The 13,973-nt window shown below is 46.3% G+C and overlaps 1 protein-coding gene across 5 annotated transcripts in view; it reads left to right on the top strand.

Annotated features, from left to right (window-relative positions):
• The window catches only part of PGM2L1 (phosphoglucomutase 2 like 1), a 30,943-nt gene that overhangs the window by 8,024 nt on the left and 8,946 nt on the right, over positions 1 to 13,973 (top strand). For 3 of the 5 annotated variants that reach the window (XM_085510213.1, XM_085510220.1, XM_085510205.1), the window contains 9 exons: positions 379 to 488; positions 1,431 to 1,598; positions 5,283 to 5,389; positions 7,686 to 7,770; positions 8,104 to 8,187; positions 9,760 to 9,953; positions 11,315 to 11,504; positions 11,736 to 11,830; positions 12,728 to 12,908. In XM_085510213.1, the coding sequence (XP_085366339.1) occupies positions 1,545 to 1,598; positions 5,283 to 5,389; positions 7,686 to 7,770; positions 8,104 to 8,187; positions 9,760 to 9,953; positions 11,315 to 11,504; positions 11,736 to 11,830; positions 12,728 to 12,908 (990 nt within the window). In that variant the 5' untranslated portion in view covers positions 379 to 488; positions 1,431 to 1,544. The remainder of the gene's footprint in view (positions 1 to 378; positions 489 to 1,430; positions 1,599 to 5,282; positions 5,390 to 7,685; positions 7,771 to 8,103; positions 8,188 to 9,759; positions 9,954 to 11,314; positions 11,505 to 11,735; positions 11,831 to 12,727; positions 12,909 to 13,973) is intronic. The other 2 variants (XR_014932249.1, XM_015852627.3) reach the window with 1 other exon arrangement.

The following is a 13,973-nucleotide window of genomic DNA, read 5'->3' as shown; positions in this document are numbered from 1 at the left end:
GCTGTTCCAGCACCTCACCACTCTCACTATCTCCCACTCACTCTTTAAAGTCACTCTTACTCACACTCACCCTTTAAAGTGGAGCTACATATTGCATTCTGACAGCGTGAGATGAGGGTTTCAAGCCTTAAACTCTTCCCATCAGTCATTTGCTTTCTGTCTGGGTGCCCCTGAGCAGCACCCCATGGCTTTGCTTTCCTCCAGGCTGTGCTGTGAGCAATGGTTTGCTTGGCTTGCAGAGCTGCTCCCTGTGCAGACCTGCTGCCCTGCTCACAGCCCTGCAGCTGCCTGACCTCTGTGTTAAATGCCAGCAGGGTTTCACCCTTGCCTTTTGGATCCCATTTGCTTTCTTTAACCCTTCTTTCCTTCTGGAAGCAGCACAGATGCTCTAGAGGGAGACTTCAGTGATCAGCAGTGGGTGTTCCCCCTGATATGCTGCATGCAATTGGCACTGGGAGATTGGCATTTCCTACCTAGTGGATCTTAAGGTAAATGTTTGAATTACGCCCTTTGGAGCGATATCTGATCACTCTCAGCTGAACTGTGATCAGTAGGAAATGTGCTCTCCCCACGTGCAGCTGACAGAGCCTCTGTTCCTTCCTAAGTGTAATTAATGTCTGGAGCCAAGTGTCAGATGGGCATTGCTTCTTCCTGCTGTGCTTGGCTGACCTTTCCCTCCTCACGTGCCCATTTCTTTTGGCAGTGCCATTCAGATGATGGGGCTTAGGATACACGAGCATTCATTTGTAGCACTCAGCTCTGCTGTGTGATGTTCGTGCCCTTCTGCTTGGAACCAGAAGCCTTCTCAGCAACTTGGGAACTCCCTTTATAGCAAATAGAGACCTCCCTCGGATCCTCTGCCATTACCAGTTGGCACAAGGCTTCGTGTATTGCTTTGTATCGAGCTCACTCATTTACGTTGGACTTTGTTTTTGATTTATTCCCTTCAATAGGTGGATGGGATGTCGCCAGACCTCAGTGCAAAGCAGAAAGCAATTGCTGTCTTTACATTCCCTAACTCAAACAAGCCAAATGTTGTTTCACTGATATGGGCACCACTTCGGGGAGCAGAATTTACTTTTCCATCAGCAAGATGCTCACTCTTACAGATAAAGCACAGAATGGTTGGATTGGAAGGGACCTCAAGGATCACAAACCTCCAACCCCCACCACAGGCAGGGCCACCAACCTCCACATTGATACCAGCCCAGGCTGCCCAGGGCCCCATCCAAGCTGGCCTTGAACACCTCCAGGGATGGACGGGGCATCCACAGCCTCTCTGGGCAGCTGTTCCAGCACCTCACCACTCTCATAGTAAACAACTTCCTCCTGACATTCAGCCTCAATCTGCCCTGCTTAAATACAATATGCACATCAGTTCCAGTCCTGATTTTGAGTACTAAATGCAAACCTTCCACTGTCTTTTGCAGAACCAAAAAACAAAAGAGCAGATTGAAAACTTGCTGCAGAATGGGAAGCATAAGGAGCTGCGGGATCGCCTCTGCTGCAGGCTGACCTTTGGGACTGCCGGGCTTCGCTCTGCCATGGGAGCAGGCTTCTGCTACATCAATGATCTCACCGTGATCCAGTCAACACAGGTGAGTTGCAGAGGAGAGAACTGAAAGGGTTCATGGTAAACTTTTGGGTCATAACTGTTCTGCTGAAAGATAAACTGAAGGAGAAATGAAGCCCTTGAATAGAAGGGCGATAGCATCAAAAGTTTTAGGTCCAGAGGACAATGAAGTGGCTTGAATAGGTTTAATCATGTCATCATAGAGTCATAGAATGGCCTGGGTTGGAAGGGACCTCAAGGATCATGAAGCTCCAACCCCCCACCACATACAGGGCCACCAACCTCCACATTGATACCAGCCCAGGCTGCCCAGGGCCCCATCCAAGCTGGCCTTGAACACTTCCAGGGATGGACGGGGCATCCACAGCCTCTCTGGGCAGCCTATTACAGCAACTGGGTGTCCTATAGTAGAATCACTTCAGCTGGAATCTAATCTAAATCTATTACACTAATCTGAACCTGGAAAGCATTGCCTTTAATGAGGACTGTTAGTATTTTGCAGAATAAAAAGACCATCACCCAAACCAACATAACCAGAAGAAAACAAACCCCAAAAGCAAAACCACCCCCAACCCCACAAGCCTTTTTATTTTTAGCCAAAGTTGTGAACGAAGACACAAAACAAACAGCCTGTTTTATGAGGAGAACAAGCAGGGAATAAGATGAAAAAGCAAATAGAGACTGACTGCGAAGAACATCTGTTATAAACTGCTTAACTTCTGGGATGGCCTTCCGGTGACAGCAGATGATAGCGTTGTTTGCAGTGGATTTGGGTAGTGTGGTTAAGTGCCTCTACTGTAGCTTTGTCTTTAGCTCTTGTTTTAAAACAGGGAAGTCAGTAAGTAGCTGGAATGGGCTGAACCTCAGACTGCAGACCCAGTGTTACATCCTGCAGCAAAGCTGATCTTTCCCTTGAACCAATCTTGGCTATTAGGATTAACTCTTTAGGCTGATTGACAACCAAGAATAGTTGTTTAAGCCAATAGCAGCCAACCCTCTGGACTTGTTCCTTCAGTGCCTCGTACCCTTCTTTTTTCTCTGTGTTGATTTTGGTCTTGAGTGCCAAAAGAGGAGTGGAAAACAATGAGATTTCTCCAGTTCCCTCCCTGCCACTCTTTTAAGCAACGTTTGAATGTCCAAACAAATCAACGTCTTGATTAATGTAGGGTTTTATTGTCTCTGCTGTTCTTTGCAACAGTGTTTTGCTCATAGCAGGTGATAGACGCTTTCTCCAAGAGCTCAGTTCCTTGTTGACTTCTTTCTCCACCATTCCAGTAAAGGTTTCTACCTATTAAACACAAAGCAGTCAGGTTCCTAGTGTGTAAAATACAGCCTTCTGCCAGCGTAGGAAGCAAGGAAAGAGAAGGGTTAAATCCTGAAAGCAAATAACATGAGTCAGCCAATGGGTGCTCCATATTTCCCTTCCTTATGAACATATAAAATGCAAATGGGTTGGGACTGGGTGTGTTAAATATTCTTAACGTCCTTATTCTTGAGGACTGAAAATAAAACATGCTGATATATTTGCCACCATTTATTATTCTCATTAGGATAAACCTGTTGAAACTTGTCTGCTCTGCCCGGTGTTTTGTTGGTAAATGGCACTTCAGCCATAAGATAAAGGGTGTTTTATTACGTGATTTATTAAGGGTTACTAAAGTCTTTCACTGCAATACTCAGAACTGAAACGCTTTTATATGGCTCAGTCTGTGCAGGTTAATGCTCTGAAACCAGACCCTCACAGATAGGGCTGAAATAATTTGTTTTCTGTTGGCTCAGTGCAAAGAGTTACGAAGGCTTGGAGCAGGCAGGACTCTGTTAAAGCTGCTGGTGGCTGATTTGTACACCTACAACTCAAGCTTCTGAGGTGAAACCATATTCCAAGAGCTCGTTGTACTATCCAAAGGAAAGAAGTATCGTGCTGGAGCTTACCAAGAGTTTGAAGCCTGATCTTATATCTGACGGTTTGGTCTTCGGTTTCATGTTAGGTCTGACAAAGTTTGCTTTAGGTTTCTAGCATCTAAACTGGGCATCTTAGAGCGACGCTTCCTTCAGTTCTGGCATCAGCAAGTTTGCAGATGACGCTGAGTGGAGCGGTGCAGTTGATACAACAGAAGCTGTGGTTACCCCATTGCTGGAGCTGCTAAAGGCCAGGTTGGATGGAGTCCTGGACAACCTGATCTGGTGTTTGATTTAATGGTTGGCAATCCTGTTTGCAGCAGGGGGTTGAAATTAGGTGATCTTTGAGGGGGTTCAGTGGATGGTTTTACTTTTGCAAACAGAGTTCTGTGCCTTTCTGTGCTCCCATGTGGGTGGGAGCATCCTTTGCCCAAGGAGGCTGTGGATGCCCCATCCCTGCAGGCATTCAAGGCCAGGCTGGATGTGGCTCTGGGCAGCCTGGGCTGCTGGTTGGTGACCCTGCACACAGCAGGGGGTTGAAACTACATGATCATTGCGATCCTTTTCAACCCAGGCCATTCTATCATTCTATGGTTATATGATCCTTTGTTCTGTGTGAGCTTACCTTGGCTGAAGCAATTTGCCTGTCCCTGTTGGTTCCCTGTTTCTATGCAGTTCCAGTTCATGTCATGTAGTGCTGCTTCCTTTGTAAACCTGGCTTTCTTGTGCAATTTCCTGGGGTTTGAGGAACGAGTCCAGGATACACTCTGCAATGTGCCCTGACATCAGGATTCTATAGCCAAAGAAGGACCTTCTGCTAAGAAACCTCCAGCTCTTCTCCCTGTGTCATGTTCAGTCTGTTCCAGCCAAACGTGAGCACGTTCTTCCCATTCCCCTCCCTCGTATCTCTTTACAACCACGAGTGAAAGATCTTGAGGTTGTTGGGATGGTGCGATGGTGACCTCATGCCATGAGCCAGGATCCAGTTTCAGCAGGATTCAGATCATTTATTGGAGTGTTTCTCTGTGCATCCCTCTGCAGTAAACCTACAGCTGTGGCTGAAATGGTTCTCTGAAGAGGTACTTGTGTCCACGTGTCAGTGCTTGAAGTCCTTTCCTTGCTGCATAACCTTAAAAGAATTGATCTAAAACAAGTTTTATGGCTGGGAGTCAGACCAGGTTCATGACTTACAGCTTGCTGGTGGTACCAAGTCAGGTCTACAGAAGGACACCTCAAAGAGTTGCTCTTAGTGCAGTTATGCTTAATACTTCTTCCACCTACTCACCCCCGAGGTCTTCTCTGATAAATTACCATTGGAAATGCACTGCTGGGATGTACAGGAGACAAGACAACTTGTGTTTGTGCTACAGTGTGTGCCAGTGAGTGACTTCAATGGGGCAGGTCAGCAGCAATAAGCTTTCTTTTGAAACAGTGGGTAAGAAGGAAGCATCCTTTTAATGCAAGGTTGGATGTGTAGGGTGAGTATTTGGTGCTGAAGAGATGCTTGACTTGTGCTGGGAGCAGAGAGATAAAGACAAGCATTGACCAACACTGTCCTTGCAGTCTGAGTGGATGGATTTAGAATGAAAATAATGGATATTTATCAATCGGGTCTTTAAAAAGCTGGTTTGAATATGAGAAGCTGCGGAGCCAAAACAAGAATATCACAGTTCTTATTGAGCTGTATTTTCTATTGACATTAGTCTGTATGTGAAAAACGCCTTTAATGGTTATGTAAACATCTTTAATGTTTAAGCATGTGACACTAGAGCTAATTCTTCCTTTTTTTCTCTCTTTTTTTTCTCTCCAGGGCATCTACAAGTATCTTGAGAGGTGCTTTTCAGACTTTAAGCAGAGAGGCTTTGTTGTTGGATATGACACACGAGGTCAGGTGACCAGCAACTGCAGCAGTAAGAAGTATGAGTATTGATTACACTTGCAAGACTAGAAATGAAATTGTGGCTTTGAATATATTCCCTTTTATCAGAACAGTTTGATGTTATGAAGTGTGCCCACTTTACCTTCCCTTAGCCCATTTAAATAGTAAGAATAGTAAGAAAAAGAGGCACGGACTGAGCCTTTGTAATCCCAGGAGCCCTGGTTGCTTCACTGGAGAGTTTACAATCTAAAAGCACAAGAAGACAATGCAGACATTTTAATGTTGATAAGCTCAGACAGAGATTTGGATGTGAAGGTGTAACAGCACAGAATCCAATGGCTCTTCAAGAAGCAGCTGTCCTGGAAAGGTTTTCCATTCCCTCACACCCTGTGTCTCCCCACCTTTCCGTCTGACTTTTAGATACATGCTGTGTGTTATCCAGCAGGCTTTGGTGTGAGGGTTTTAAACATACCTGCTGCTTTGCACGTGCAGGGCTGTCAGTCAGGTTGCCTGGATTATGCACAGTTTAAAAATGCAGTAGTATGAGGAAAACTGCACAATCATAGAACCATGAAATGGCCTGGGTTGGAAGGGACCTCAAGGATCATGAAGCTCCAACCCCCCACCACAAGCAGGGCCACCAACCTCCACATTGATACCAGCCCAGGCTGCCCAGGGCCCCATCCAAGCTGGCCTTGAACACCTCCAGGGATGGACGGGGCATCCACAGCCTCTCTGGGCAGCTGTTCCAGCACCTCACCACTCTCTGTAAACAACTTCCCCCTGACATCCAACCTCAATCTTTCCTCCTTCAACTCCAAACCATTTCCCCTTGTCCTGCTGTTATCTCCCCTCTCAAAGAGTTGACTCCCCTTCTGTTTATAGGCTCCCTTCAGGTCCTGGCAGGCTGCAATGAGGTCACCCCGCAGCCTTCTCTTCTCCAGGCTGAACAAGCCCAGCTCCCTCAGCCTGTCTTTGTATGGGAGGTGCTGCAGCCCTCTGAGCATCTTTGTGGCCTCATCTGCACCCTCTCCAACAGCTCCATGTCTTGTATTAAGAGCCCCAGACCTGGACTCAGCACTGCAGATGGGGCCTCACAAGATCAGAGGGACAATCTCCTCCCTGTCCCTGCTGGCCACCCCTCTGCTGATGGAGCCCAGGATCCCATTTGCTTTCCAAGCTGCAGGAGCACACTGCTGGCTCATGCTCAGTTTTCCATCCACCAGGACCCCCATGTTTTCCTCTGCAGGGCTAAAACCATTCCTTTTTCAGCAACACCAACATGGAATTCAGACCTGATGCAGCACAATCTCCATGGTTCACATGCTGAAGGAGCAAGCATTTCTCAGTTGTGTTTCCTTTGTCCCTTTGAGCTGACATGTAGTTACAGTAGTTCTAAAATCAAACTGAACCTCCCCAAAAGAGGGCTGTCAGTGCAGTCAGCCTGCTCACCCCACGCTGCCTGAGTGATGCTGTGCCTTTCTTGCATCATTTCCAGTATCAAAGGAGATGGCAGCTCTCCCCATAATGCAGTTGACGTAAGCTATTGTGTTACAGGAACAAGATTTCCGTGCCTTCAGCTAGAATTTTAGCTCTCAAATTCTTTTCTGTGATATGAGATTACATTTAGTAAAAGCTGCAGTGAAATTCTGAGTACCTGAAATATAAACTCATCGTGGGAAGGTACGGAAGCAATGTTTAATGCTTGTCTGTAGGAATAAGTGAGCAAAGATGATGTTTGTTATTTAATCTCTCATTGGTTTTCCCTCTGAGTAAGAGCTGCTGTTGTTAATTTCTGAGCTGCCTTGAAAAGAGCAGCTTCATATCAAACTGCTCCATAAAAGTGAATGAGCTTCCCAGCTTCTTGGGAGGGCGAGTTTAATACAAAGGCAAGGTTTAAAAATACTGATGCTGGTTTTGGATTTGGCACTTGCTTGTTTTAGGGAGCTCACTTTGGTCCTTCAATGAAGGACGAGTGTCACACCAGAAGGTTCTTTATCTTTTCATAGAATCACAGGATCACTAAGGTTGGAAAAGACCTAAAAAATCATCCAGTCCAACCATCCACCTACTACCATAGCTCCCACTAAACCATGTTTCTTGATATCATTGCTTTATTCACATGACTGAAGTGCCTTGTGCCCTTCAAGCAGCAAATGAAAGTGTCCAATTCTACAGCCCCAAAACGATTAGTGTATGAAATGTAGGGAAAACAAAATAAAACTATGCAAGGATTTAAGAAACAAGCAAAATGGAACTGAAAGCAATGCCCTGTGCCTGTTGGATTGTATTGGGAGCTGGGTTGACTGATTGTTTTCTGTCTCATGTTGGTAGACTTGCAAAGCTCACTGCAGCAGTCCTGCTGGCTAAAGATGTTCCTGTATACTTCTTTTCAACCTATGTCCCTACACCCTTCGTGGTGAGTCATTGTCTTCTTTGCATTATCTTTTGCTTTCTCAGTGCTGGAGTGACCCCAGTGTGGGCTTTCTTTAGTTGGCATTTAACAGCGATGTTTATGGAGTTGGGAATAACGTTGCCACGCAACAAAATAGCACTGTTCTGAACAAGCTTTCTCCCTGTTACCAGCTTCAGAGAGCAGACTGATGAGCATTTGCTTATATACTTTCAAATAAGCTGGTGAATGTTGAGCTCTTTCTCCCATAGCATCCTAATAACTGTCCTAAGAACACACCGTCCTTCTGCCAGCTGCAGAATGCTTGAGTAAGTCGCCATCTCTGGGTTTCTTTTTTAGCCCTATGCTGTTCAGCAGCTCAAAGCTGTCGCTGGCGTAATGATCACAGCATCCCACAACAGGAAGGAGGACAATGGGTACAAGGTAAGGCTTAGCCCTGTAGCTTATAGTATATTGCAGCCAGTTGCTTTCCATATTACCTGTGTGCCTTTGATGTGCTGGGGTGAGTCTTGGCTTCTTCTGCACTATTTGTGTGTGCTTCCAAGTAACTCATCCTTATGTAACCTTCTGAATGACACACATGTTCCTCTGAGACTAGAGACCCCTAAAACCTGTGTGTCTTGAATACAAATGCATTGTGACAGTCCATAGGGTCAAAGCAGAAGCTGGGAGGATGCTTCAGCCCTTTATTGTTGAGGAATATGATTTAGCCGGGAAGTATTGGTAATGGTTGGACTTGATGATCTTCTAGGTCTTTCCCAACCTTGATAATTCTGTGATTCTGTGATTCTATTATCTGATCACCTCTTAGGTTTAAAAACAGATTTATAACAGAGCTAGAAGTTCAGTGAATCGGAGTCATGGAATCATTAAGGTTGGAAGAAGTCACTAAGATCATCAAGTCTAAGTGTCAACCCGTCCCCACCAAGCCCACTAACACAGCAGGTGACCACAGTTTATTGCTGATTAATAAAGCTCTGTATGTTCCCTGCAAGACTGTGTAACCTGGGCAGTGAGAGACAGGTAGGTGGATTCATTCTGAAAGCCTGGATCCGGCAAAGCGCCCGTCATAACAAATTGCACATTATTTCATTGCTTAGCTTTTAAAGGATCTAAACTGAATTCTAAACTTGAATTAAAATCAGCCTTCTGGGGGCTCAGTAGCAGCTTGGTGAGGAATGGCAATGATAGGAGAACCAGTCTGGCTGCGTACAGAGAGCTCCTGCAGGTGACTGCGCTGCACGTGTCCCTTATCTACTTCAGTATTTACATTGCTTGCATGTAACAAGCATTGTCAGTATTCCATTATTATTAGCTTATTGAGAAGCCATCATGTCTCTGTCTTTAGAGGCAGAGTATTGTACTTTTCTGTTTTTCTAGTCTTTCACAAAAGCTGTTTCATCTTCAATATATCACCCGTCAGTTCAGCAACTTGGGAAGGTTTTGGACAGCTTGACAAGATTGTCCTTTTGGAGATAATGAGTGCCATCAAAAGAGGGACAGGATGCTCTGAGAAGAAAGGCTGCACAGAGAAGGCAGCTGTGCAATTGGAAACAAACTATAGGGATCTGAATCAGTCCGCAACAATGGCTTTTTTTTAGCTCAGCTTTGGTAGCATTTCTAGCTGAAAGATTACAGTTGTTCAGTTATGGGAAAAATGCACGTTGGCACAGTGCTTATCTGTTCTGCTTTGACTTCAGAAACAAGTTGTGCTGCTTTTTCTAAAGGCTGTGCAGAAGGCAGCGCTTCTATTCTGCTACACTTTATGCAGCACGATGGGTTTCCCAGTCTGAATTTCTCATGTCCTGATGATTTCAGTCTTAGCAACTGAATAACTTTGTCTGGTGACTGCAGTCCTATGATGTGATCCCAAACGAGTTGAGGATTAGGCCAGTCTGAAGCAGGCAGTGCTTGGAATCCTATAGATAAGAGTATTTATGAAATCAGTTGGCTTTGTAAATAAACCGTGTCGTGTTTTCCTTCAACTCCTACCAGGTTTATTGGGAAAATGGAGCTCAGATCAAATCCCCTCACGATAAGGAAATCATAAAATGCATAGAAGAGTGTGTTGAACCATGGAATGGATCCTGGAACGAGAACCTTGTCGACACCAGTCCTCTTAGGCAGGATCCTCTGAAGAAAATTTGTGACTCTTACATGGAGGATCTGAAAAAGATCTGTTACCACAGGTGTAGTATGAAACGAAATGTTCTGAAATGATGGTTTTAAGTCTTTGTGGTTCAGAGAAGCTCTGCTCTACCACAAACATCGCTGCCTGTCTGAGGCCATTGTCCTGTCCTCCTCCTGCTGGGAGGAATCTTCAGTCCCCGTTCTGTCTCACCGTTCCCTGATGTGTCAGTACGTTAAATGGTCGTCTTCTTTAGGCCTGAACCCTACTTGAGGACAATAAAGCACCCAGCTTCAGGCACAAGTCCTGGTCACTGCCTTGGAACACAAGGTTACAGTAATTCACCCCAATGTGAACCATTTTGTTTAATGCTCAAAGGGTTCTGAAAAAATGCAGTGATTCAGAGTAAAGGTTCATGAAGTGGAATAGGATGGATAAGTTTAAATGTTAGTTGGGACAGAGGTAGGTAAGAGGAGGAGGATGAAGATGAGATGGAGCTGGAGTAGGATTGTCAGGATGGTGGAAGGATTTGATGCAGAAACTGATGGTTCCCTAGTCCTGCTCACCACACCATTCCTGATATAAGCCAGGATGCCATTGGCCCTCTCGGCCACCAGGGCATATTGCTGGCTCATATTCAGCTGACTGTCCATCAGCACACCAAGGTCCCTTTCCATCAGGCAGCTTTCAGCCACTCCTCCCCAAGTGTGTAGGGTTGGCTGGGGTTGTTGTGACCAAAATGCAGGACCCAGTACTTGGCTCTATTGAAACTCATACAGTTTGCCTTGGCTCATCGATCACAGAATCACAGAATCACAGAATGACCCGGGTTGGAAGGGACCTCAAGGATCATGTAGTTCCAACCCCCTGCCTGGCAGGGCCGCCAAACATACACCTTTACTAGATCAGGTTGCCCAGGAGACCCCATAGATCCCCATAGAGACCCCATAGACCCCATCGATCCCCACAGAGACCCCACAGACCCCATAGATCCCCACAGAGACCCCATAGACCCCAAAGATCCCCATAGAGACCCCATAGATTCCCATAGAGACCCCATAGACCCCATAGATCCCCATAGAGACCCCATAGATCAGGTTGCCCAGGGCCCCGTCCAACCTGGCCTTGAACACCTCCAAGGACGGGGCATCCACAACCTCCCTGGGCAGCCTGTTCCAGGGCCTCACCACTCTCCTAGTGAAGAACTTCCCTCTAACATCCAACCTAAATCTTCCCTCTTTTAACTTCAAACCATTTCCCCTAGTCCTGCTATTGTCTGCCAGTCTATGCAGGTCTATGATCCAGTCTATGCAGGTCCATCTGTAGTACCTTTCTCCCCTCAGGCTGATCAACACTCCCTCTCACCTTGGTCTCTATGCAAACTTAACTGCAGCCTTACTGAATTCCTTCTTTCCTTATCAGGGAGCTAAACATGCAGACAAACTTGAAGTTTGTTCATACCTCATTTCATGGAGTTGGACATGACTACGTTCAATGGGCTTTCAAGGCATTTGGTTTTCAACCTCCCATTCCTGTACCTGAACAGAAAGATCCAGATCCAGACTTCTCTACTGTCAAATGCCCAAATCCTGAAGAAGGAGAATCTGTGCTGGTATTTCTGCTTTGTCTCATTTATGTGCTCTTGTGGACTTTCCTTCATTTAAATAAGATACTCTGATGAAGAATGAATTGGAGAAGGCACAGACCTGGCTTTGAGCTGTGTTGAACTCACTGAGCCATCTGTATGAGCTCTTGGAGGTTGTTTTGCATGTTATGTGTAGCTTAGGAGCAAGAATGCATTTATTTGGTTTTGTGATATTTCCCCTTTCTCTTCTCTCACCAGGAGTTGTCACTGAGGCTTGCAGAGAGGGAAAATGCTAAAGTAGTCGTGGCCACTGATCCTGATGCAGACAGACTGGCAGTGGCAGAGCAGCAGAAGTAAGTAATGGGACCTTCTGTTTTATCTCTTCATAGAGAATCACAGAATCAAAGAATCACAAGGTTGGAAAGGACAAACAAGACCATCTAGTCTAACCATCCTCCCATTATCATTGCTACCACAAGCCACTGAACCATATCTTGTAGCTCCTCATCCAGACACCATAGGTTGTGAAAATTGCTGTGCCCCAAAGACACGCACCTTAAAGGCACACCTTCCTGTTGTGACTTAACTCTGTGGGTATTGTCATAGAGTCATAGAGTGATAGAATGGCCTGGGTTAAAAAGGACCACAATGATCATGTAGTTCCAACCCCCTGCTGTGTGCAGGGTCACCAACCAGCAGCCCAGGCTGCCCAGAGCCACATCCAGCCTGGCCTTGAATGCCTGCAGGGATGGGGCATCCACAGCCCCCTTGGGCAACCTGTTCCATTGTGTAACCACCCTCTAATCTTCTTTTTGCTCCTAGACTAGGCAAATAAAAGCTGCCTTGGGTCAGCTAGCTGTTGTAGGTTCTTGTTTTTTGCTTCCTGCCTACTTTATATTGAAAAGAAATTGTTTTTCTTCCACTAACAGGCCAAAATTCTGCTAATAGTGTAAGTAATAATTTCCTATTGTGCAGGCAGTGCCTGACTGCAGTGTGTAGACCGTAGAGATTGATATAGAAGTTGATAACAAGGTAACTGAATGGATACCTTTGCTTGCTAGCAGAATGCACTGGGCTTGTACATCATTGAGATGTGAGAAATGTGGAGTCCTCTTGGTAGGGTGGCTTTGTATAGAGCAGCTTGTCAGTAGTGTGCTCAGACTCCTGTTGTTCCAGTGACTGCAAAAAATGTCTCCCCCTGCTTGAATCTTCCTGGGAAACCTAAGAGCTCTTTTCTGTGCTGTCTGCAGTGGCTGCTGGAAGGTGTTCACTGGGAACGAGCTGGCAGCGTTGTTTGGGTGGTGGATGTTTTCTCGCTGGAAGGAAAACTGCTCCAAAGATGCTGATGTGAAGAATGTTTACATGCTTGCGACCACGGTTTCCTCAAAAATTTTGAGGGCAATTGCACTTAAAGAAGGATTCAACTTTGAAGTAAGCAGGGGTTTTACTGATGTCATCTTGTGGGAAAAAACCTGATCATAGAACCACATGAATCACAGAATGGCCTGGGTTGGAAAGGACCTCAAGGATCATGAAGCTCCAACCCCCCACCACATACAGGGCCACCAACCTCCACATTGATACCAGCCCAGGCTGCCCAGGGCCCCATCCAAGCTGGCCTTGAACACCTCCAGGGATGGACGGGGCATCCACAGCCTCTCTGGGCAGCTGTTTCAGCACCTCACCACTCTCATAGCACAGAACTTCCCCCTGACATCCAACCTCAGTCTTCCCTCCTTCAACTTCAAACCATTTCCCTTGTCCTGCTGTTATCTGCCCTTTCACAGAGTTGACTCCCCTCCTGTCTGTAGGCTCCCTTCAGGTCCTGGCAGGCTGCACTGAGGTCACCCCGCAGCCTTCTCTTCTCCATGCTGAACAAGCCCAGCTCCCTCAGCCTGTCTTTGTATGGGAGGTGCTGCAGCCCTCTGAGCATCTTTGTGGCCTCCTCTGCACCCTCTCCAACAGCTCCATGTCTTGTATTAAGAGCCCCAGACCTGGACACAGCACTGCAGATGGGGCCTCACAAGGGCAGAGCAGAGAGGGACAATCCCCTCCCTGTCCCTGCTGGCCACCCCTCTGCTGATGGAGCCCAGGATCCCATTCACATTGAACAGTTCCTCACTGCGCATTACAGTGGTATCACTTTGTGGTATCAATTTATGCAAAATCTGCAAGTAGGCTGTAACGGGTGACACAGAAATTTAATTAATTGCATGTCACTAAATTCTTTCATCTTGGCTCTTCTTGTAAGGAGAAATTCTGGAGATGGGCGTATGCAACTTGATGTTTTTTGCAACAAAAAAGGTTTTAATCACAGAATCATAGTGATAGAATGGCCTGGGTTGCAAAGGCCCACAGTGCTCTTCCAGCTCCAACCCCCTGCTGTGTGCAGGGTCACCAACCAGCAGCCCAGGCTGCCCAGAGCCACATCCAGCCTGGCCTTGAATGCCTGCAGGGATGGGGCATCCACAGCCTCCTTGGGCAACCTGTTCCAGT

Source organism: Coturnix japonica, chromosome 1 (assembly GCF_054131305.1).
Source record: "Coturnix japonica strain WE chromosome 1, WE-NBRP24, whole genome shotgun sequence".
Taxonomy (NCBI): Eukaryota; Metazoa; Chordata; class Aves; order Galliformes; family Phasianidae; genus Coturnix; species Coturnix japonica.
Note: the sequence above shows the minus strand (reverse complement) of the source record. Positions and strands in the feature narration are given on the sequence as shown.